At 40.9% G+C, this 25,484-nt stretch overlaps 2 protein-coding genes across 3 annotated transcripts in view; one reads left to right on the top strand and one right to left on the bottom strand.

The window, feature by feature from the left end:
- Positions 1-3,457, top strand: part of kdm2bb (lysine (K)-specific demethylase 2Bb) — a 31,826-nt gene extending 28,369 nt beyond the window's left edge. The window contains exon 21 of the mRNA XM_084935147.1: positions 1,254-3,457. Coding sequence (XP_084791273.1) covers positions 1,254-1,435 — 182 coding nt within the window. The 3' untranslated portion in view covers positions 1,436-3,457. The remainder of the gene's footprint in view (positions 1-1,253) is intronic.
- A 1,867-nt stretch (positions 3,458-5,324) lies between these two features.
- On the bottom strand, positions 5,325-24,415 carry rnf34b (ring finger protein 34b). Of its 2 annotated transcripts, XM_084935148.1 has the most exons (8): positions 24,277-24,414; positions 16,446-16,664; positions 13,992-14,498; positions 10,179-10,241; positions 9,855-10,056; positions 9,741-9,764; positions 9,503-9,544; positions 5,325-7,855 (listed from the first exon to the last, which is right to left on the bottom strand). In XM_084935148.1, exons 1-8 carry the CDS (start codon positions 24,280-24,282, stop codon positions 7,671-7,673), a joined length of 1,248 nt encoding a protein of 415 aa, XP_084791274.1. In that variant the 5' UTR covers positions 24,283-24,414; the 3' UTR covers positions 5,325-7,670. The 2 variants fall into 2 exon arrangements, with proteins under 2 accessions (XP_084791274.1, XP_084791275.1); XM_084935149.1 differs by lacking the exon at positions 9,503-9,544 and having other exon boundaries at positions 24,277-24,415.
- Between the last annotated feature and the right edge of the window lie 1,069 nt (positions 24,416-25,484).

Below are 25,484 nucleotides of genomic sequence, written 5' to 3'. Positions count from 1 at the left end.
TACTTTGGATGTCGGCTGCCTTTTGTTCTGCTCTCTGTCAAGATAATCCCACACTACTTCAGTAATGCTGAGGTCTGGGCTCTGAGGAGGCTGATCCATGACTGATGGTGTTTTGGTTATGTGTTTGTCTATCCAGGTATGCTTTTACTGTATTAGCAGTGCATCATGTTGAAAAATGAAGCCGCTGTCAATCAGATGCTCTCCAGATGGTATTACATGGTGAATGAAAATCTGACGGTACTTTCCTGCGTTCATAATTCCATTAATTTTGACAAGATCCACAATACCAGATGGCTGTAGACACTCACTGTTGTATCTCCATACAAACGAACGATGATGATAATTGATGATTTCAAATCCTTAAGAGTGGCGTCTTGACAGCCGGCCATCCACTGAGACTGATTCTGACTTGATGTTTGTAGACCGCAAAGTAGGCTTCAGTGAACAGTAGATGGATCAACTGAGGGGCCAGATGCATGTCTCAGGTCCTGTGTTCAGTCTTTGGATGTTTTCCTAGTTCTTCAGGACCCAGCTTTCAGATACTGTTTATGGGTTGTAGATAGATTTTTGTAGCCCTGCCACTTCTTCTTTGGTCCTGTGCTTGTTTAGTTTTGCATTGCGCACCAGGCAGAGCTGACTGGCTACTAGTAATGTTTTTTTAATTTCTTTTTTGCCAAGCTTTCTGTTACGTGTTGACACAACACTGGTTTATCCATAGACTTAGGTACCTTTTTGGTTCTTAAATGATTCATAGGTCAGTCTTAAGTGGCTTTGGCTTAACAAACAAACAGACAAACAAAAACATTACTCTGAAAATGTCAGATACAAGGACTGGACTGAAAAATAGTGAAAAGCAGCCAGTGTGTAAGAAAAATGTTGAAATGCCTTCACAAAGCCTATTGCTTAAGATTGCATGAAGAAATTCCTAGAAAATCTGGCTCCTCGGATCCAAAGCATAAAGAAATAAGGGGTGAGTCAAGACTTTTGCACAGTACTGTAATTTTGGAGAGGAAATCTTGTTCAGTGGCCTGTGCAGAACTGATAAAATAAACTCAATACTTTTCCTCCAAGAATATTATTAAATGTTTAACGCAGTAAATCAAAGGGCCATTTTAGAAACCTCACCATACTGAGACCGTTTGAGCTCCTGTCCCAAAAGGCTGATTAATCCATGCGTGTGCAGAGTCTGTTTCAGCGCAGGTGACCTGTTATACACCATTTAATTTTTTTTCCAACCCAATTTCTCCCTGCAGTCTGTAACAGGGTCACAGACCAGTCGCTGACCTATTTCAAGCGCTGTGGAAGCATTTGCCATATCGACCTGCGATACTGCAAACAGGTGACCAAGGAAGGATGTGACCAGTTCATCGCCGAAATGTCCGTCAGTGTGCAGTTTGAACTCATTGAGGATAAACTGCTGCAGAAGATCAGTTAGGCACACGGACAACTCTGGTGTGATTTTTTTATTTTTTTTCACAAGTAGTAAAAGTGCCGTCCACATGGAGGCAGCAGAAGACTGCTTACTTGTGTGTGAGAGAGCGTGAAGGACTCCTGGAAAACTGATATAAAGGGAGTTTGCGCTGCTAAGCAAGAATGTAAAAATGGTCCAGTAATGGATATATATATATATATATGTATATATATAAGTTTTTGTTGTCACACCTGTTTATACGTTATTTATTCTTTATATTGATTGTTTTATGTATTGTATCCTGGTTATCTTTTTGGTGTTTATAGACTATTTTTTGTTTCAATGCAAAGTTTATTGCATTATAGAAGAATATTTTTGTATCAGAAAGTGTTTCATACATTTATGTGCAGTATTAAATGGACCACTGTAGTGGCTCCATGCTGTAGTGGTTTTCAAATTCGCCTAATAAGCGAAGGAACCCCCAGTATCCGGGGAGGAGACACGAATCCCTTTGAGGACTGCGTCAGGAAGGGCATTTGGACATAAAAAAAAGAAAAACAACAGCCAAATTAAAACACGCGGAGCTACCCGCTGTGGTGACCCCTTTCCAATAAGGGAGTGGCTAAAAGTAGCTTTTATTAAATGCACCACTGTACAGTATCACAGCACTGAAAGCGATTATTAGTTGGCATTACTGTTAAGCTTTTTATTGTCGAGAGGCAAAGGTCTAACGATTTGTTGCCAGACTTGTAGGATGGTAGTTTTTGTTTGTGTGGGTGTTTTTATATTTTATTATTGTATATGCCAGAGTTCTGCTTCCTTTTAGATAAAGGTACTGTATATTTTGTTTTCCATGTCCGTTTGGATGAAATATCTAGTTATTTGCACTGATGCGGTTAATACGAATACATGAATGTATTCTTACATACACTATACAGTGTACAGTGTATAAAGCATATTTTTTAAACACTAAAACGTTCTGCTAATTTTACTAACAGCTTGTAGGTAACTGGGCTATTATAAGATAAAAACATCTCCATTACTCTTTAGTATTCCCGGTGCTTTGTGGAAGGAAGCGTTTGAGCTCTGCATGCAGACATGTTTACACCACTGTCAGTAGAGTTAGTAACAGTTAAACGATATAACCATGTTTACTCCAGCTGAACTCCACGTTACCATAAAGAAGAGACTGTGTGCTGAATCATGCAAGAAGTAAAGAATCTGTAAAGCCCATAAGGTTTAAATTTAGAAAAGAGGATCAGACATACAAATGAAAAATGCAGCTGAGTGTCTCTACTTTGTAAATCGCTCTTATTTTGGGCTTTATATGCCTAAAGTGTCATGTTCCAAGGAAATTGACAACAACATTGAGAAAACAAGTGAAACCAATAACAGTGAAGCCATTCCAATCTCAAAATGTGAGGCCTTCACCAGAAACTCAGCATGAGACCAAATACACTGTATCCAGTGTAGGTGAAAAGTGAAAAGGTCAGCAGAGGGTTGTATGAAAGATTTCTGTAAAATATAAAAGTAAAAAAAGGCTTTTTTTTTCTTTGTTAGCCAGAAAGTTCACTGAAAACAAAAGAAAACACATTAACACTGGTTTATTTTTTATTTTTTTTATGATATTTTGAGTTGATCTTCTGATGTAAGTACATTGTGACCTGTCATTCAGTGATAAAGTTTCAAATTCATAAGCAATGTTCTTACTGTGCACCTATACTCTTTATAATTGTATTAAGACATTCAGAAGTCGTTGGAAGTTTTGACTGACTCATGAGTTTAGTGATTAATAGAATTTCGTTTTCCTCTTTAAAACTCCAGATTTTTCTAAAATGAAGTCTTTTGCGTAATTTTTGAATAGCACTCCAGTCCATACAGTTCAGTGGATGGGTTTACATTTAAAATTTTATGTTTTTATTAAAAGGCCGTGTCTCCATGAAATATTTTAGTACATTACTTCAGATCTATTTATCTGTACATAATGTACACGCAAAGCCTCTTCAGAGTCGACCTTTGAGATATTAAATTCATTTTAAATACTGATGAGTGTGTGAGTTTCGTCCTTTGGGTTTAATCAGTAACAGGTTTGTAGCTTTCCAGTATCTTATACTGGAAAGCTGGTCATGTTAGATTTACCTCTGTGTTTCACAAGTGAATATTTACCACACGCTGGCTCCTATACAGTCCTGTGCAAAACTCTTGAGCCACCCCTCATTTCTTTATATTTTACTTATAACGAGCCAGACTTTATTGAGAATTTTAAAAGTGGCCTTGAGCAATATTTCTCCTGGGTTTTTGGAGGTCTTTCAAAGTTTGATTTTGGAAATTGTCTGCTTTTTCAAAAAAGTCTTTAACTCTATTGGTCCCTCTGTGCTCACTATAATCAGCACCTCGCTGTTCTCTGGTCAAGTCCCTGCTTATTTTAAGAACACTGTCATCCATCCATTTACAAAACAAAAAACAAGCTTGACCCTTCTCTTCTTAGCAATTAGAGACCAATTTTAAAATGTAATTTATTGCTAAGATTTTAGAAAAGGCTGTGGCTAAGCAGCTTACTTGGACAAATACAGTTTACATGGCAAATTTCAATCTGGTTTTCTAGAGCTCATTCTACTGAAACTGCATTTCTTAGTGTCCAGGGAGATTTTGATGCCGACTGAGGCTGGAGACTGTTCTGGTCTACTAATATTGGACCTGATCTCTGCTTTTGATACTGCTCACCACCACATTTTGTTTTATAGGCTAAAATGTTGGGTGAGTATATCTGGATCTGCTCTGGAGTGGTTCGCATCATCTGTCTGAACGAAGCTTTCCTGCTTCACGTCCTTGTCTTCTTCCTTTAGCTATGGTGTGCCACAAGGTTCTGTACTAGGACCTTTAATATTTCTATTATATCTGCTCCCTCTTCAGCACATTTTGAGCACCTTTGAGGGCATTTGCTATATATTCCCTTGTATATCTCTTTTAAGCCCCAAGATGTTTCTAAGCTGCACATCCTGAATAAGTGCCTAGCCTTGTCCAACTTTATTTTTTCGTCATTAAGCCCCTTTTTGAGCCCCTGAGAGATTTATGCCTAGTTTATGTTGCTGATCCAACTGCAGTGGCTCCCCATTAAATTGAGAGTCCATTTCAAGATTATGGTTCTGACTTTTACAGCTCTTCATGGACAAGGACCAGCAATTAAAAACTTTCTAGATTTTCATTTAGGTAACGATTTCCTTTTTTGTGAGGGACTTATCTTTTTCTTAAAAGGTGCTGTAAAATACAATTTTACTTTACTTTTTCAGTAATTTTGAGTCCAGTCCTACTCTGTAACCATTTTCACAGAAAAGTTTCTTTTTTCCATCATTTGTTCCCATTTCTTGGAAAAAAAAATCCAATATAACACAGTTTGACAGGCATACAAATGTATTTTTACTTCAACAGGATGATTCCCAAACCATTGACACTATAGCTGCAATACTATCTGGAAAGTGTCTGATTAACTTAATTTTTTTGTATTGTAATGATCCCAAACACCCCGCCAATGCAGTAAAAGCATACTTGGATAGAAAAACACTATCAGTCATGGATTGGCTCAAGACTTTTAAACAGTATATCAATCAGTGAGAATATCACAGTTTTATAAAATGAAAAGCAGGGTTTTACATTCTGGTTTGTAGTACTGCATTTTATTGAATCTAATAAATCCTTTTTTTAATATCTTGATTACCAAAATAAAAAGGTTGAACAGTCAAAAATATAAAGATCCAGGATTACGAGTGCTTATGATGTGCTCTCACTCTGATAATACCTTAGCTGCCCGTGAGTGACATCTTTGAGAGACAGCAGCAACAACAAACTGACAGAGTTACAGCGACTGCTACATTGCACGGTGCGAGTGAATTGGAAGCAGAAGACAACAGAAAGGTTGTAGAAAGCAAGACTATGATGCAACTTTAATAGTGAGAGACATGATCAAACTCATGTGACCATAACCAGCAGAAATACATTCTGAAAAACAGTAAATTCTTTTTTCTTTTTTTTAAACCTTTGTAATGATTAGAATTTTTAATCATGTCAACTCCAAGATAAATGGAAAAATATACATTTAATAAAGTATCAGTAAACAACAATAAAAGCTATCTATGCAATTTACTTAACAGCGATTAAATTGCAGTTATTTTATTTACCACAGGCATACTGTACACACAGATACTTCAGTGACATCCGAGTTAACTGGATCTCGTGACAAGAACAAAATGTTTTATTTGCATAACAGGTTAAAGTAAATCAGGCTGCCTCTTACTGTGTGATGGATATTTGGAAACGACGTGGCAAAACGTCTGCGTGAGGAAGTTTCACTCAAAAAACAAAAAACAAAAAAAAAAAAAAAAGAGGAGTAGCACCTGTTACCTTCCTACGATCTGACATTAAAAAGGATGACACAAACACGTGATCAATTTGGAAATGAAACGGTATTGCTTGGTGAAAGCTATAGAAAACTAAACCAACTTTAAAATGTAGATAAATACAGGGGCTAAACTCAAGGTCCACTTAGTACCTCCTACTGGGACGTCCAGCAGCATGTCATGGGTTTGTTTTCATTAAATGAAGCTGCTCACTTCATTCGCTCCTGTGTCGTCCTCACCTCTCAGCTCCTCCCGGCAAAGATGGGAGAGAGATTTGAGTACAGAAGCTGCCAAATGAGAAACTCTTGCTTTCATTGTGTCAGTCCTATTAGGCAACATCACTTATTTATGATAGGCTGCACAGCAGGATCATTTGTCAGCCCGACTGGTTCTACTGTCCACAGAAAAATTCCCTTAGAAGCTGGTAAAATGCAAGAAGACTTAAACTGATTAACTTAGTTGTGCATTTATAGCTGTGTTACAGTTGTTGATTTAATCATCTTCTAAGTCCTTCATGGACAAGTGATATGTTCTCTTCTGCTTTTTTGTATCAGGAAACGTAGTTGGTAACAACTGCTACACAATTTTGCAGTAAAATTATATTCCACTGTGTTAGAGTTACTGTGAGATGATGGAATAAAACTGTCTCACGTGCATCCTGTCTATAATCACTGGTGGACGTGTGATATTTATAAATCAGTTTAGCTCCTAAGGTACATTTAACGATGACTGTGAGGAGAAATGGACCAGTAGGAGAAAGGACGTGGGGAAATAAAATGTACACAGGAGAAGAAGGAGGCCTTTCACATGATCTCCCACCTTAAGTCATGTGACATCAAGGAACATGTCAATGGCAAATCAATGAACGATCACATTACAGAGACTGTAAAATGCAGCAAAAAGCTCTACAACAAGCTTGAAAGTGGGCCTTGAGTTCATTTTGTTGTCGTTGTCTTAATAAACATTCGCACAGTAGATCTAGCAGGAATGTACACTGTGACTTAACCGGTAAACTGCAGGAGTCTTGGATGAGACAACGGAGAAACGATCCTTCACACAGTAAGTGTTAACCGGCTCACGTGTACACACTCTGTTTCCCCAAAGTTCATTTGAGTAAATGGAAAAATAAGAATAAGGTATCACACCAAGCTTGCTGGTTATGTGATGCATATACTGTGAAACTTAACCAAATATCAACTCAAGGCATGATTTTTTTTGGCACCCTACATGCTCCTGTGTGAGACGACCTGGTGCATAATAAATATTTTCTAAGAACACTTCTCTTTTTTATTTTTTACTTTTTTCTGATATTGCACATCCTAAAAAGAAACAAACAAAACAAACAAAACAACACTGAAGGAGAATGACACAATGCCATGTGGCATGACTGTGTAAACCATACTGACTCAAACCCTGGGATCTTATATTTTAACTGCTTCTCTTCCCCACAAATAACAAGGCGGTCCACTTCAAGTACCCGCAGGACCACCTCCTGCCCACTCCTCTCTTGTGGGTTGAATCTAAACAGACACTGGCGAGTACAACGTGATGGCAGGGGCTTCTGCTGTGTGTTTTACGACCAAAGACAGAGAAAATGAAAGTCCCGATGTAGCCGATGCCGGTCCACCAGGGTGGAGAAAGGGGGACTGGAACATAAGTTAGTAAGGAGGGCAGGGGGGCAAACCGTGGTAGGCCAGAGACAACAGTCTGGTTTTTAAGACCGAGAAGTTGCTCACGCCTGCTGCAGCATTAGGCCCTGTGAGACGTCATGCACAGCAGTTCATTCTCAGTGATAAATTCAGGGCTCGGGCCACGCCTGAGAGCCGCGCCGACATTCACCCACTCACCCACGCTCACACTGAGTTTTAAGACTTGAAGACATGCACGGCCCGCACAACATACTGCCTGCAGATGGGGCACTCGCTCATCCTCTTTCCGCATTTGGTGCAAGTTACCATGTGACCACATTCCAGTAACACACAGTCGATGATGGCATCCATGCAGATGCGACACAGGTTTTCATCAGCCGCCAGCTGAGCTTTGACGCCATCTGTGGATGGGAATAATAAATAAATAAATAAATAAATAAATATATTATATATATATATATATATATATATATATATATATATATATATATATATATATATATATATATATATATATATATAATAAATATTTTCAATAAGCAATCTTTCTTTGCTGTGGGCTCATAAGAGTGTATGGAGATCAGCGCTGAGGTGCACATGCAAGACAGAATAATAAGCACAAACACCATCACCAATGTTCGGCCCAGTAAACTACAGCCCTACACTCCCTGTGGGTTTGAGATGTTATTTAAAATGATAAAGTACTTTGCCTAAGTAAGAAGCTTTATTGCAGATATTTATATCTACACTTCTTGTGAGGTGGAAGCTCTCCATCACCAGCGATTAAAAATATTACCATTCATTTTATTTGGTGACAAGTTAGTTCTCGGACTAATCTAAATCCCTGCACTTTCCATGCCAAAGTAAAAAAACACAAAGAACAAAAAAACTAAACTAAAAAACTTAAAAGCATGTGGTCCTTCCTCTTCTTGGACTGAAACAGTGAAGCCAGTACTGAGGTGCTAAAAACGGGTGAAGCTCTAAAATGCCACAAGATGCTGCCATCTCATTTAAATCTGATTAAGGATTAAAGACAGGCATTATTAGGGGTACGGCAACTTTGATTGACATGTCGATGCCAACGAGGCTTGCTTGACTGTCTTTGTGGTGTTGGTTCCTTTTGGAGCCCTGTATATTGCAAACAATATGGCCTTCTGTATGGTTAACTGAACTAGCAGACATGTCAAGAGGTCTGTGCTCTGGTTTTAATCTAGGCTCTATTTTGAAATGTGTGTGTTAGTGCCAAATAGAGCAACATAAACCTGTCTGTACTAAATGTTTCCATGTGCAAGGCAAAATAAGGGGTTTTATTTATTTGAGATGGAGATAAAATATCGATACTAACAAAAGGAAAGCGCTGAGCCGTCCTGTGACAGCTTGTGAACAGAGCCATGCATAATGATCAACACATGCTGATGGTAGGCAGACAGCCTCTCCCATCAAAACCATTTAAAATCACAGCGGCAAATTGTATCAGTGCTCTGGTTTTACTAACACTTAAATGATTTCTGACTGATCAGCTGACTGGCCTAAATCTGGGTCCTGCTGCTCACATCTAGCGTGACAGGAAAAGACCAATGCAGCTGCAGCCTGTCTGCTGCCTGTGCACAGCTGACTAATAAGAGGAGCTAATGTGATCCGCAAGCCCTTCATGTCAACGAGGACGCTTGACAATGCAATTACACCTGAAGACATGCTGCCACTGAAGCACCATGACGGCTCATCAAGAGGTAAAAGCCCTTAAAGAGGGCATTAACGACGGCATGGGAGGCTGTCCTTCAGAATAAACAGAGATGACGTACACAGGAGAAGAAGCATGAGTGACAGAATGCAGAGACACCGAACCAGGCAGGAAATAATGACTTAATAAAAAGCACCCTTGCAAAGAGTAAGATGGTAAAGGACGGGGTGAGTAAAAGCAGCTGCAGCATGCCTTTACTGGTCTAGCAGATGAGTTGCAAATGCAGAATCAGTACAATGGCGATCATGGAGGAGATGGAAATAGTGTGTGATGTGGCTTTTTTTTTTTTTTTAGAAAAACATCTTACCTCCAACTCCACTGTTGCAGAGAGGTGGAGGATATGCAACCACTATATAGTTAAGAAGGGGCAGTAACAAAGAAGATTAGTTTGGGGGACGTGAACTTGCTCATTAATATAAAAAGTGAAGCAGCAAATAAAGCAGGTTTTTTTGCATTAAATGCTTCCTCACATAATTATAGCACATCAGCGGCATAAATGCACTGTTGTAATCACAGATGAATAGACATAATTAAATGTAAATTACCTGCAGTTATGTTGACATTTTCCACTAAAGCACAAGGAGAAAAAAATGTGTTCATCAAGAAAAAAATAAAAATAGTGAAATTTGTAAGAAACAATGAAAATTCAAAGCGCTCACTTGACTTCCTGTTCTGCTCGTTTTCTCTGTAGAGTCGATGCACTCGCTCCAGCAGCTCCCACTTCTCGCAGCAGCCAGAGTAATTGACAAAGTTCCTGGCGAGAATCTCTTTCAGCTGGCGGACGGACAGGTTTTCTATCGCCTCTTCGTTGTCGAGATCAGACAGCGAGGCTCTGATCCTCCTTTGTGTCGCCGGACTGACCTGCAATCCACACACAGCAGCAGAGCCGTAATCACTTACAGAGCAACAGGATAGCGTTTCCTTTGACTTTAAAGATATGGACAGTTCGACGCTGTAGATGTGCACAAAAGCGGCTCTCACACCTCTATGAGACTTTCCGTGGGCTCCAGGTTCAAGAGGGATGCTGTTGGAGTATCATCATGCTCCTGTGTGAGTGGAGACAAACAGTCAGGTTAACTTAAGTCAGATCAAACTGTCACAATGATTTTGAACTTGTTAAGATAAATACCAAAGACTTCTCAGGTGTGACAATGACTGATTTTCGTAGTTTAACTCATAAGATCTAACGCACATCCCATATTAGTTCTTTTCCCTGTGTAAAAATACTTTAAAAATCTCAGGTATATAATGCACATTCATGCTCCTCCCTGAGCCTGGTTCTACTGGAGGTTTCTTCTTGTTATAAGCGAGTTTTTCCTTCCCACTGTTGCCAAAAGCTAGTTCAAAGGGGGCCATCTGATTACTGGAGTTCTCTCAGTATTGTTGTAGGGTCTTTACCTTACAATATAAAGCGCCTTGAGTTCGACTGTTGTGTTGGTGCTACATAAATAAAACTGAATTGAAGTTATTTACACGACTTTTTGTTAGAACAACCTATTCTTTCAGAATACATGTGCTACAACACTATTGAATGAATGCATAAAATGTTACATCACAATAAAAAGTCCTATACAAGAACCACTCGGTTATTGCAGTAAAAAAAGACACTGCAGAGATAAACATTACATACTTTGCCATTTTACCTGATGGCTTAGACCTCTTTTGGTCAAAGTAACCAATGTGGAACCTTTATGGAAAGCATAATAAAATAAATTGTTCCTGCTCTGTGTGACAAGGTTTCATCATTGCCACGATAAAAGCAATTACTTTACCGCTATCTGTGACTTTAACTGCTCAGAAAGCCAATGAATGAACAGAGATGTTTAAACACTGTCACAGCTCCTCTTAGCTCAGCAGTTAATTATTCTCTTTGAAGGTGGAGGTCAGGAATTTGCTGTATTTAATAAGAGAACGAAAGGAGCTGCAGAAGAGTTTAGGCTCTGTTTTGTGTAGCTGTGTTATCACTGCTGATATTGCCCTCTTTGTTCTTTTACCTGTGTGACAAAACGAACTCGTGAGGCACTGAAATAAGCTCTAATTGATACCACTGAGTTCAGCGCCTCTCCTTCTAGACCATAAAAACTAAACTCCCTCTCTCTGCTTCAGCACATTCCCGCAGACCATCGTCTTTCTTGAATAAAGACGTGTTAATAATGAATCCATCAGGAGCGCTGCTAGGTGCCTAACGCTTTGTGCAGACATCGTGCTTTTGCTCAGACGGCACTCCTCAGAGACACAAACATGAGCTGCAGTCTCGACTCTCACAGAGAGCCGAGCCTCAGTGGAACACATGAATGATGTTAGATTTTATTCAACCATCAAAATGACATAAAAGTACTAGAAAGCACTTGAATTAACCAGCAAGGCTGCAGAAGCACAAGCAGAAACAATATTATTATAGTAAGACAAAACGTTCAGAAGGCTTTTGTGTACAACAAAACATACACGGGCTAGATAGTTTTTATTTTGGCTCTGCACAGGAGGATTTCCTTGAAATGTGTCAGGTTCCATCACATGCTTACTGATTCATAGATTTGATACCAAATGTTAGCAAAAAATGTCCAGACATTTTCAAGGGCCATAACCTCCTGGACGGATGCCGATATCGTCATATCTCATGCCAGAGAGCTACAAATGTCAAGGAAATTTAAAAGAGAAATTACAGCATCTTGTCAAACAAAGAGGCTTCTAGTTTTGACATTATATTGTGATAAAACAATCCTGTCAATCATCCTGTGCACTGAAATGTTAAATCTCAAAGCAACTGATCCAATTTCCCCCCCTTTCTTTGATATTCAGTCTATTTTCCAGCTCCAGTCTGAAAAGTGACACCAATATCCCCCAAACATCGCCTCAGAGGAAATGGGTTATTCATCAAAAGCAACGATGTGTACGGTCCTTTTTTTTGTGAAAATGGTTGAAGTGGTATCAACTCGAGAGTTTGAATATCTAAGTGAGCATGAAAATCTTACTCAGTTCATGCAGTGGCTTTGCATTATCACACAAAAAACTGCATCACCCAAAAAGGTATTTCACTGCAATTTGTAGTTTCAGAAGCTAAAGCTAATAGACGTCAAGTGATGTCAACCACTAATCAGTCACAAAGCAGAGCCCTGAGCAAAGTGGACACTGTCATTTAAAAAAAGAAAAGAAAACAAACAAAAGCAGACACCACACTAGGGACATTATCAGGAATTATTTCACAACCCCACAGATCTCAACATATAACATATATATCTGCAACATGCAGGATCTGTGGGGCTTGTCCTGCTGAAATGGTGCCAACTCCAGCACCGGGCATCCTTGTCACTCATTGCTCCTTCTGCTGGAGCAGAAATAGAGACTCCACTGTAGCCCATCTGCTTCAAGTTTTGATGTGTTGCATGCTCAGAGATGCTCTTCTGCATACCTTTGTTTTAACTAGTGGTTACTTGACTTGCATTTGCCTTCGTATCAGGCTATTCTACTCTGACCTCTGGCATCTTCTTGCCCAGAGGTTTGCAGATTCTTGGATATTTTCTTTATTTCAGACAATTCTCCGTAAACCGTAGAAATGATTGAGCAGGAAAATCCGAGCAGTTTCTGACATGCTCAGCTCGGCATTCTGATGCTCTGTTTGAACTTGAGCTGCCGACCTTGTCTAAAGGCCTAAATGCACTGATTTGCTGTCATGTGATTTGCTGATATTCAAACAGCAAAAATCAGATGTACCTAAAAAGTGACTGTGTGTCTTTATGTTAATTCACTGAGCTTTTGTAACTATACGTGGAAGTTTCGTCTGCCACCACACTTTTACTGGCAATGATGCCTGTTAATTCTCAGTTAATTTTAATGATGAGGTATATTTTAGGAAGACCACGGCACAAATATATCTGGTACATACGTTAGATTAGTTCAGACCTCACCCCCCAAAAAGCCCCATATCCTACATATGTCTAGTCTAAGAGTGCAGTTTGGAGTGATCTAGTTGGACCGCCCAAATTTTTGACAGATTGTTTTCTCAATAATTCATGAAGTTAGCACAAATGTCTCAGATGACTTTTGCTTTCTTGTCTGACTGTCTTTGTAGTATTTGTGTCAAAATTTGGTGGTAAGAAATTTAAAGTGCCACAAACTAAAATTTGCACAGTGCCCATCCCATGAAGAGATGAGAGGAGGAGTGTACAGTGGTGTTTCTGCTGTTTGGTTGCAGCTGTGACGCTGTGGGGAGTTCTCAACCTGTGCTCCTGTTACATAACAGGCTCAGTACATGTAACAGTACTAAAAAAAGGCAAAGGGCTTAATCTGCCTCGCTGGCTGGTCTGAGGGCTTTGCACTTACACACAGAGCTAGCACACATAGCTAACACAGCTGTTTTCAGCTGTCACATGGATATTTTGCTGAACATTGCACCAGTACCACGGAGGAGAGTTAACCTTTTTTCCCTTCAATGGAGTCGATTTTTCATTCATAACAAAGCAACAAGACCAGAAAACAAAACAAAACACAGAAAGCAGCACAAAGGAAAGAGTAAAGCATGAAATCAAATGAAACAGGCATCTAAGCCCTCTATGCACACGAGAGTGCTTGTTTGTTAGCGAGTTAAAAACAGAAGAAGTTAAAACAGCCACTCTGAAACTTAATATGTTGATTTCACCTCTGAAATTAATTATCTCGGACAGAATGAGGACAGATGTGAAGGAAGTATGGCGGATGTAAATCAGGGAATGATGCTTGTGCACGTGCGGCTGCCAGGATGCTCGTTGTTAGGATGCTGACACACTCTGAATGAAAGCGGTGCGTTTGTGAGCACAGACCTGGCTGGTGGTCCCTGAGCTGTCACTTGGGCTGAGCACGTCTCCCTGAGAGGCGGACAGGACCGACTGTTCAGAGGTGGAGCGCGTTGCGGAACGGGGCGAGGCGGCACGTGAGTGCGGGAGCGAGTGCAGGCTGTCTGTGTCATCTCCCCCTTCATCTTCTTCCTCTTCATCTTCCTCCTCCTCCTCCTCTTCATGTGTATCCTCCTCCTCCTCTTCATCCTCCTCATCCTCCTCCATCACCGTTCTCGGGGTCTGCCTCGCGCCCTGTCTCGCGCCCTGGTGACAGAGCACCAGGTCCACCAGGTCCTCCTTCTCCCTGCATGTGTCGGTCGGTATGTTGCGCAGCAGCAGATACTGGCGCAGGTCCTTCACCCTGAGCTGCATGAGCCGAGGCCGCTGGAAGGCCGTGCCGCGCAGGAGGTGGCAGGTCGTGCAGCAGCGCAGGTTCTCCTGCAGCACCGAGCACAGAGCGCAGAAGCTCTTCTTACAGTCACAGCAGATGTGCTGCAGGGGGAGGAGAGATTGAAAGACAGATGTGATGTGATCAGTTATTCTTTCTCTTCTGACTGACGCAAACAAACTTGTTCTTGAAGTTATTCTTTTTCAGCAACATAAGGGTGATGATGTCTGGCCTGTTAACTTATAAACTCTTCACCATTTATGCCACTTTAAAAAAAAAAATAATAAGGGAAACACCTTCTGAAAGAAATCTAATCAGATCAGACCTCTGAAAAATGGGCAAAGTTTAGCTTTTGACAGACATTCCTTTTAATCAGTACTGAGTGCAGCCATGTCCCCATATAGCCACTTATTTAAATACTGCATGCAGGAGTCGCCCTGACAAAGAGAAACCTTAATAACCACGAACACAGAGTCCCATCTGAAACAGTGCCCAGTCATTTCTAGGAAAGAGAGTCCAGAAAAGAGACGTAAACCATCTGTAGCTCCTGGTGATGTTTGACATTTAACAGGCTTAACACTGTCTCCTGATACAGAGCCTCTGAGTAGATTGACACTTCAAATGGGCAGGAAAGCGGGTCGGCCACGGCTGTAAACATTTTCTTATCGCTTGTGCACAAATGTGCTCCTGGTTCACAAGAAGCACATTTGCACCGTAACAGATACTTTGCTTCAATCAGTTGTTGTTAATCCCCCAACAGGTTTTTTTCCCCCTTCTTTTTTATAAAGATACCATAAAAATACCACACTGACAGTGAAATGGAAGTCAACCCGGCATCTGTGAAGCTGCGTGGAAAGAGGAAGAGTTTTAATCAGTCCGTCTGACTGCCAGGCAGATAAAACTCTGCCATGCTAACATGTTGAGCTGTGCAGAGACCCTGGAAAGGTACGGCGCACATTCTAACACAACCACGTAAGCTGTTTAGCCGAGTCCTCTTAAAAATAGTTTTACTCTAAAACAGCACGTTTGCTGCAGAAACCAGCGAATAAAGATACATTAGAGGAATAAATACTATGAAATGTTCAAAAATCTGAAGTTTTAGAGTTTCGAGACGTCAAAAAGAGACAAGCCCGTGAGTTCTCAATGGCTACGTTTACGCGGAGGCTAATATTCACATTATGAAAAGTTTAAAAGTAGGAAAATAATACAACTGCCTCATCATGCACAGCTTGAGCTTTTCTTTAAAGGGTTTCTGTCAATAGTGCAAAACAATGTTCTTGACTTGCACCAAAATGGGATAGATATATACAAGTATCAAAGACCAGTCTGAATAATATTACTCTTCACTAACAGGGACCAATTAGATTGACAATGTTTCTTGTAAGAGAACGGCTGCTGTAACAAAGATGGATCTATGCCTAAGACTGTGGTTTGGGGAAGGCCTCGGTGAGGACTGGTGGGGGCACCTCAGAGCTGGGCAGAGCTCCATGTACTAATGAGAGCCATGAGAACTGAGGAGAAAATGAAAATGAGAACAGAAGAGTGAAAATTTGGCCTTGCTCCTTAAATTAAAAGGTATCTCAAATTAATGATTGTGCTGATTAAGAAGAGCAACATAGACCCTTTAAAAATAGTAAAGAATTACATCATTTATTGTGGATTGAATATAATATTGTATGTATAAATCTTATAAGTTATTAGGTTTATATTAAAATATAATAAATAGGATTTTAAGGTTGAGAAACTTCTAAATGTTTTGCAAGATTTAAAAGAAAAAAAAGAAAAGAAAAAAGATGACTCCGAACTTTAGGATGCGTTTTCCTGAATGCACAAGGAAGGAAAAGTCGCCGCTCACAACCGCACAGAATGATTACAAGGCTGAAAAAAGGTGTGTAAAATGTTGAGTGTGAGGGATTACTTCGCACCTTTGCAGTCTCTGCGAGTTCATTTTTATATAGCACTGGCATGATGTGACTCTCTCGCCCTACGACAGCTGGGATAGGCTCCACTTACTGCTTTGTCACATGTCACTCGCTGACATGCGTGTTTACCTTGCGTCTGAAGACCGAGAAGGCCAGTCCGCAGGCCTTGCACAGCTGCCCGGCGCTCCCTGAGCTGGTGGGGGGGTAGGTGGAGTACCCAGCACTGGGGGCAAAGCGAAAGGGCCCCGCGCCTGCTCCAAACCCCGGCTGCTGGGCCCGCACCGTGCCCGTGCCCATCACCTCGTTCAACAGCCCGCAGCATGACGCCCACATGGACGATGCTCCTGCCTATAACAACACAGACAGAAATACACCCACATGACTTAGATATGACTTTTAGAGACATCTAGTACAGAAGTTTATACAGTACTTAAGTATTATCATCGATGAAATTAATGACTTTTGAGGATGACAATTTATTTTAAATTCTTTTTCAGGCAGATGTAATAATGTAATAATAAAAACATTTTTGTTTGTGCCCTTCTGTTGACAGAGTCGCATGAAAGACAAGAGGAGCTAAAACGGTTAGTTTTGGGGATCGGATGAACTGAGGGGCTGCACTTAGGTCAGTAGGGTGAATAAGGATTATTTTGAACTGTAAATCAATCGAACCCCCCGATAGAAACAGAAATATGGAGCTAGGGAAGAGCAGAACAGCACTTAGGTCTTTTAACTTACTTTCAAATGACTGAAAAATAGAACCTATGTTGTAGAAACAGCATTAACATTGGAGCAGATAAAGGTAGAGCCAACTTTAATTACTTTAAAACTACACCTCTGGGTAGCTTGTGAAGATTAATTAAGCATGATCTTATCTTAATACATCATAACGCCATAATTTCTTTACTAATTATAATTACTGTACTGTTAATTAGAACCTACAAAGTTATGAAACAAATAAAGATAAAGTACAATATTGCATAAAGACCCATATAAAATATCAAACTACAGTACGACGCTTGAGTAATACTGTGCTCAGGGGAGATCAATGACCGGAAAGAGAGAGAAGCACATTATTGAGAGTGCTCCTGCAGGTCAGAGATAATTAGAAAGAAGACGTCTCAAAAATATATTAATGACATTTTTACCAACAGCGCTGTGGCTTAAATTTATAAATTTCATTTATTTTGAGCCACGTTAAAAGAGTCCAAGCCATACAACGGCTATTCTTGTGTGGCTCAAATGGGAAGAGGTGGATGTAAATACATACTCTAAACGTCCCGAGGTAGCTTCCAGACTTAAGTTGGTATATGTAAAATTAAAGCAAAATGCCCCACGCAGAAAGAATAAATCGGATGTGTCTGCAGATCTCAAAAGCGGCCCAGAGACGGGGAGCAAAGATGGTGCGATGGGAGCTACGGCTCCTTGGAGCATACTGATGCGGGGAGGAAGGAGGGGGGAGGACAGCGAGGAGAGAATATGTCTTCTGTTGTTCCCCAGCCTGCTGAATCAATAGCTGACATGAGCATAATGTAAGCCCTCTTTGGTTCATGGCTCCAAAGGAAAAACAAAGGAATTCACGGGATCCTGCCACATCTTTTCTTAAGACAGCCCTCTGCTCCGACTTGTCACAAACACCCTGTGATCTGACTTCACCCATCTGCTTAAGGATGGCGTTATGTAATCTTAGAAAAGACACACTAAATGTGGACTCGGGACGCGGAGGGGAAAAGTCTACTTCCACCGCTCCACAGTTCAAATCATTAACTAATCTCATTAATTGAATGAATGACTGTTTCCGGTGGGCACCATTAATCTTTCTGTCTCCCTGCCTGCATTTCTGTTTGTCTGTCATTAAATTAATGAATAACAATTTTGCCCGATTTCAATTCATATTTTTTGAGGCTACTACTTAATTCACATGGCATCAACTGGTTCATTATTTTTCAGTTAACCGATAAATTGTTTAGCCTGTAAAATGAAGTATGGAGGAAAATGTCTTCCTCCATTACTCTCGGCCCGAGGTGATATTTTGAAGAGATTGTTTCGTCTTTCCAAAACCCTGGAAGTTTTCCTTTTACAGTGATACAAACACCCCCCTCCCATTGCCGCATGGGTATAGATTCAAGGGAGTTGTGCTCCTCAGAGATTCTGCTCCATATGGTCCTTATTGACATGATATGTTAGCATCACGCAGCTGCTGCACATCCATGATGTGAATCTCGGTTCCACCACATCCCCAAGGTGCTCTATTGGATTGAGATCTGATGACTGCGGAAGGCCATTTGAGTACATCATTACACCAGGACCAGCCCGAATCCTTGAACGCATAGCTCGCAGTTGTTTATGCCGAATTATCTCCAATTTTCCTTTTCTTAGCTGACAGGAGTGGCACCCGGCGTGGTCTTCTGCTGCTGTAGCCCATCTGCTTCAACGCTTCACTTGTTGTGTGTCCAGAGATGGTCTTCTGTGGACCTTGATTGTAACAAGAGGTTATTTGGGTTTTTTTTCCTCACTGGATATTTTCTCTTTTATCACACCAGTTTTATCTGTAAACCTGAGAGGTAGTTGTGTGGAAAAATCCCTGTATATCAGCAGTTTCTACAATACTCTGGAACCAACAACCACGCCACGTTCAGTCACTTTAATCGTGTTTTTTCCTCATCCTGATGCTCAGTTTGAACTCCAGCAGGTCCTCCTGACCATGTCAAAACCTGCCGAGTTGCTGTCAGGTGACTGGATGAATTACATATTGTAGAAAAATGTAAAAAAAATAAAATAAAAATAAACAAGAGATTTTGAACTTTTCTGATTGTCAAATTTGTTGTAGAGGATGACCCCAGATGCCTCACTCACTGTCTCCTTCTCAATACTTAAACAAACCATACATCCATGCATTATTGGTGGATTGGTAGCCAGGTAGCTACCAATCCACCAGTATATTATGTTATATTAATGAAATAAATATCTATAAACATATATATAAAAAAAGCTATATAATAAAAGTACATTTTTAATTTTATTATATAGGTTTTATTTGTTTTTTTATAGATGGCTGCTTATCCTTGGTACATTCCTCCACAAGCTGCTCACGTTATCCAGATATATTTATGTAGAGTTACACTAAATCTTGTATTACTCGCCTGTGGCACAAACTTGACCCCGTGGTTAGCTGCTAAGAAGTCTCCGGTTAGATAAAACCTCTCTCATAAGGGAATGAAGCCACTAAAAGGAATTTTACTGCATTCTCCAGGATGAGGAGCCACTGCAGCCTGGCCATGAAAACAGTCTTATTTGGCTTTAAGCCAGCAGCACGAGTTCCCCGTGTCACTTCAATTAGCACACTGCGAGCTCTGTAGGCAGGGAGTCCTGAATAAACAAGTGACAAGTGCAAACATCACATGTAGGGCAGCGTTTTAGGTTTTTTTTTGTGCTTTGTTTTGTTTGTTTTATCTTCACTCAACAGTCTGTTAACTTGAATGATACCTCTGGGGATACTGTACTGTGCATTTTTATCATTCCTGTCACCTGTCACATTTCAGACACTGCTGCTGGGGTTCAGCCATCACACTGACTAGCCCCTACACACAAGCTTAAAGTGTGAAAGTAGCAAAATCTAACAGAGGCATGGATTTAAATAGAAAAACCCACAGGGGAGAGCCTTGTGTGGCCAAACAGCTAGCCGACCTCATAAAATGAGCCTAGAAGATCAAAACTTAAAAACTGCCCAAGCATCCACAAGTGTAACCGGGATGAGAACCTAGATGAGGCTTAAATGGGTCACTGACAGACTGATGCAAACTGGAGAAATGAGTCACATACTGAGACAGACGATTTTAACCTTGCTTCAAACTGTACTGGGTGACTTTTGATAGCGTTTGTGCATGACTTTCTGAACTACTAAACATCAAATGAAGAAACAGTCTCTCAAACAAAAGATCTTCTCTTTCTCTGGACGTGGATATGTAATAGTAAGCAAACACGCTGACCCCACAGTGAAACAGAGAGCACAGGAGAGCAGCAAAGCGGCAGCAGAGACTCTCACGCAGAGCTGAAATTACATAAGTGCACATGAATTGGACTATATAATTAACATAAATGACTTTGTTTTACTTGGAGCTCTGACACTGCTTTTACTTTTATTTTCTGTCCTTATTACTGACATTTTGAATATAGACTAACATGCATCAAGCCAGCTACAAAAACAACACGAGGATGGGGTTCTAATAAAATTACCCAAGTTGCACTATGGGAAATGTAGGAATTGAATAATAATAATGGAATTCAGCTTAGAAGGAAACTTTAAATACTTTAAATGGGAGTGCTTCAGTGCTTTACTGGTGCATTGCAGTGCCCTGATAGCATAATTTGATTATCGATGGTGACCTTTGTTGATGTCACGTCCCCATCCCTCTTCCTTTACCTCTTCCCCCTTGCAAGAAACACGACTGCAAAACTTAAGATGTATTTTAAGTGTATGCAGGACTCGGAAAGCACTGACGCACGTTGCATTGTTGAATTAAGTCATCGGCTGGGTCTTGGCTTCTTGTAGCAGTACTCAATGTGAACCTCTGAATGATGTTTGTGGTAATGTAAGCATAAGGCTTTGATAAACAGAGGGAAATCTGTAAAAGTGGATATTATTCTTCTGTTAAAGGAGTGAAATCTAAACAAAAAAAAAAACCCCAAAGTACTCTGGCTACATCTGTCTAAATGATACCTGAGGCTGACTTCTGCAAGTCTGCACGCACATGTGGACCAACCAGAGACTATTATGACTTTTGAGAGAAAACTGTGCACTGTCATACATTTTATTGAAGGGGCCTTCAACGCTAATCTTCCACCTCTCTCCCGCCTTTTCATTTCCTTTCTCTCTCCTGAATCTCTCTCAGTTCCCCCCCCTCTTGTATCAACTGCAAATGTCACTCACACTGTGAAAAGTGAATTCAGCTGGCTGCCTGTTTATACCGGAGATAATGGTTTCAGAAAAAAAAAAACAACTAATTGATTTAATGCCTTTAGACATTTGTCTGAAGATGATGGAGCTAAATGTGATATTTTTCCATTTAAATTATGACACAAATACAGTCAGTGATGTCTGCTGGAGGATGCAGATGTCAAAGTCTGGAGAAATATGCATGTGCAAATCAAACTGCTACAGGCAAAGTTGGATTTGTGCGTGCAAAATGTGAAATTGACAAAGTCTACTCTGAAGGCAAAGGACGACTTGGCTGGATTTAGCCCTGGAAACAGATGCCGAGTCCTGCAATATAAAAACTGTCATGAAATATCACCAGGAATCTCGTGCACCCCTTTGATTCTTTATAGCTTCAGTCAGTTTAGTCCCATTTGGAACAAAGTGTGATACACTGGAAGCAGGGATTTGTGACTATTTACTCCCACCATGCCCAGTATGGGCTTCGAGATGGCCGTGAAAACGAGAATTTTTAAATGCAAAATAAAGAAAAAAAAAGAAAAAGCCAACCACTTAAGTCAGAGGTTTAACTCTGAATAAAATGGCACTGGCAGCACAGACTGTACAGCAGTCTTTCCCGTTTTGAGACGCATGCTTACACAACCCAGCGCCGTCCCGTCCACAGGGGCAGAAAAGCTGCTTTTCAATTTAAACCAGATTAGTCAATAAAACGTCACATCCATTTTGCTTTCCCGGGACACAGCGAGTGATGATGTGCCTCGGGAAAATTAACTTCACAGAGTTAAGCCGTCTGTTTTCTTATCTGCCACAATATTGCGATAAACAGGAGAGGAGGGAGGGAGGCATTAAAAAAGAAAAAAAAAAAAGGTCTTAGTTGAATCTGCAAAAAAAAAAAAAAATTAATGATTATCAGAACAGCCTTTCAGTCAAAAATCACGTCCTCTGTGATTTCAACCTGAACCCCAGCTCACTTATTCTCCAAAACAGCTTCTATTTTACGAGGACGGGCCTTGCACATAAAATCAAGTTAGTTAAAAGCAACCATTAAGAGCTCCAAATGCACCGATATATCAGCCAAACGTCAATATCGTCCCTGTTCGCTGCCATCAACCTGCCAGCAAATGGGATGACATTTACTGATGACTCTGGCCAAAATGTCTTTTCTGCTGTGCCACATAAATTTTGCACCTGCTTAATGTTTGAATATAGTGATATGATGGGAGTTTTATTCCCTTGTTTTCTTAGCACGCAGGAGGAAAACTGCAAAAACAAACAACTTCTTTGGTAATCAGCCAAATGGTTATTTTAAGCATCAGAATTGGCTCACAAGTTCAAGATGGGTGCATCACCACTAATTGCAGCTATAGAAAAAATATTTCCCTTTTTACCCACTGAGAGTCAAAGGAGAAGCTACAATAACACTGATGAATCCAAAGCTAAACAGAAGAGCAGCATAGCTCCAAAACAAGAAAAAAAAAGGGGGATTAATGAAAGAAAACCTACATAACACAAATAAACATCAAATATTATAACAGTCCAGCAATCTTTAGAGACTTGACTGTAAAAATTTGGCAGGCAAAACCTAAATTATTTTTTTAAACCTCCTCAACACACTGCAGCCTAAAACGTGCAGGAAAACAGACGACGGGGTGATGGGCCAACACATGTTCAACATTTACAAGAAATGCTGCAAAGTGAGAAAATGTGACCATACACACAAACCACGCAAGAAGCTAAAACGCCCTTCTGTTTAAATGTTTCAGTGGCATGTTTCAGAAAATGTTCCATCTGCTGAAATCCCTGCAGCATTTCAGTGCTGATGATGCTTCCATAAGTTTGCTTTGTCTATTTCAGTGTTTTGGGCCACTTCGGGGTGACTAAAGAAACAGCCTGACCTGGCACAAAGAACATATCATTTCACTATGAATCATAGGAAAAGGATTTCACAGAAAAAAAGAGACACGCCAATCCAAAGCAGTGCTTTAGTGAGGAGTTAAAAAGCTATGTATTTGGTCATTTTGCACCTCTGGAATTAAGAGCGGCTTTATTCATAAAAAGGGGACATTTCCCTTTTAAGGTAATCACTGATGCATGCCATGAGCTTTAAAAAAAAAAATCATCCAGTCAGCTTTAACTGTAACAGATGACTAAGTGTCAACTGCCACCGACAGCAGCACAGTTTTCGTACTGTGTACACTCACGTTCCTATTGCTGCTGCTGCTGTTTGATGGTGATAATGAAGATAGGACTGGTTGTAGCCCTGCCTTCACTTCACTTCACCTTTCACACCGACTGCCACCAGAAACCTGCCACCACCAGAGGACCAATGACATCATCGCTGTAGTCTTCATCATTATCTGTCCTAAGCTGCCAGACAGCTTCATCACCTTTCCTTCCTGTGCTGCAGCCTGTAGCTGCTACAGCACAGGCGCACACAAACAAACACACGCATATACACAAGCGCACACTGAGAGGAAGGAGACTCCTGCACAGCCTGACACAGCTTGGAAACTGAGAGGTGACCCTCTCGGTATCCCGAGACGTCTCCCGAACATCCCCACGCTCTCTCACTCACCGGCCGCAGTGTCTCTATCTCGTTAGAGCGGATTAAAGCCTGACGATGAATGGATGTCGCTCTGGCCACTTTAGTCCACTGAACTAGCACTCTGGGGTCAAAGCAGGCTCATTAAAAGGCTACACACTGTACCCAGTGTTTATCAGGACGGCTGGAGACGTGGGGAAAGCATTTCCAGGCTTGCACCCTCGACAGGAAAATAATGCAAACCCCAGACTGTCAGGCGCTGGAATGACAGCGGCGAGTAATGAAATGTGATGGCAAGTTAAAAATTAAAGAGTGTCTGCAGCCTTCAAGCCTGTTGATACAACTGCACACAAATGAAATTAACTGGCATTAGGATGGGGATATTCCCTGCTTCTCGATGCAGCACCCCCTGCACATCACGGCACCGCATGAGCCTCCTTAACAATCCAAATCACAAACGAGCTGCAGAAACAGGCACATACCTTCATTGCACCTCTCGTCTGAGGAATTTGCCGAGTAATGTCAGAACGACGACCATTGCAAGTGCACACGGAATCAAACCATTACGTCTTCCCTCTCTCCGGCTACCAGTGTGTGTGGAGTAAGCATAACGTAATGGCCAAGAGAGCCACAGCCAATCACAAAGAGCACACGGGCGCTGGTATCTTTAGCAGCCAATCCGCCCCGACACATCACCGGAGTAGGCGTTCACGCCTGTGCGTAAGGACGCATCTGAGCGTGCCAGACGAATCACGCTATTTTTTTCTCCTCAGCGTTGGTTTATTCTGGTGACTTAGCAGCAATAAGCATTTTAGTAAGGTGCTCAGCTTTAACAGCCCTCACACAAATTTGGTGCCTTTCACAATGAAAACTCCTTGAAATCGCAAAATATAACACATCAGCTTGAAGGGGTCGTGTCTGCAGGAAAAGGTGATTTCAAAACTAAGCTTATCTTCCGCACCAGCACACGCTGTGTTATTTCTGTCTGTTTGTACCAAAACTAAATGCGTTTACAGTCTTATTTACAGACACATTTAGCCTCTCTCTGTGTGTGCGCGCGTGTGCGTCTGTGTGCGCACAAGGATATCGTCTGCAGTAAGAAGATTAGAGGGGTTTTCTTTCTTCACATAGACAGTACCTGCTGAAAGCCCGCAGGGGGCAGCAGATAGCCTTCAGTGAGTTATCGTTCAGACACGAGGAAGCCGCAGGCATGAAGGATGCTCCCGATGTTCTTAGTGTGTAATATTACGAAATCATACAGAAAATATGCGTCTTTGAAATATGCGCAGCTGCTGCAGCAGTGGTGCAGGAGAGAAAAAGTGCATCTGAGGTAACTACACAAGACGCATTGTTGTGTGTGAAGTGAGTACAGCGCCGACTCTCTTTAAATTCACTGTCATCCACAGTAGTACATCAAACAGTGACCTTATGGTGATTTTATTTCACGTAGCCACATTAAAATGAATTTGTGGATCCCTTCAGGCCAGCAGTGACACACTTTAGAGTTTTAGATTCGACCAGAATATTTTTTGCACTGTGTGGCTGCACTGCAGGATGGAAGAGTTCTACTTTTTTCTTTCATGTTAAAAACATGCAACCAAGTAGAGGTAGACATATAATCCAGCATGTTCGACGTATCTTTAAACTCCTTTTGGTGGTTGCTGCTTCTAGTTGTTTAAGTTCTGATCTG

This window comes from Perissodus microlepis, chromosome 7, assembly GCF_051167445.1.
Source record: "Perissodus microlepis isolate ML-2025 ecotype Zambia chromosome 7, ASM5116744v1, whole genome shotgun sequence".
Lineage (NCBI taxonomy): Eukaryota > Metazoa > Chordata > Actinopteri > Cichliformes > Cichlidae > Perissodus > Perissodus microlepis.
This window is presented reverse-complemented; position numbering and strand designations above follow the sequence as displayed.

Excerpts from the sequence above, each read along its gene's own strand:
- rnf34b (XM_084935148.1), bottom strand. Across the intron at positions 10,057-10,178 it reads CCACGGAAAGTCTCATAGAG|GTCAGTCCGGCGACACAAAG; the intron begins GTGTGAGAGCCG and ends TGTGGATTGCAG. Across the intron at positions 7,856-9,502 it reads CTGCAACAGTGGAGTTGGAG|ATGGCGTCAAAGCTCAGCTG; the intron begins GTAAGATGTTTT and ends TCCCATCCACAG.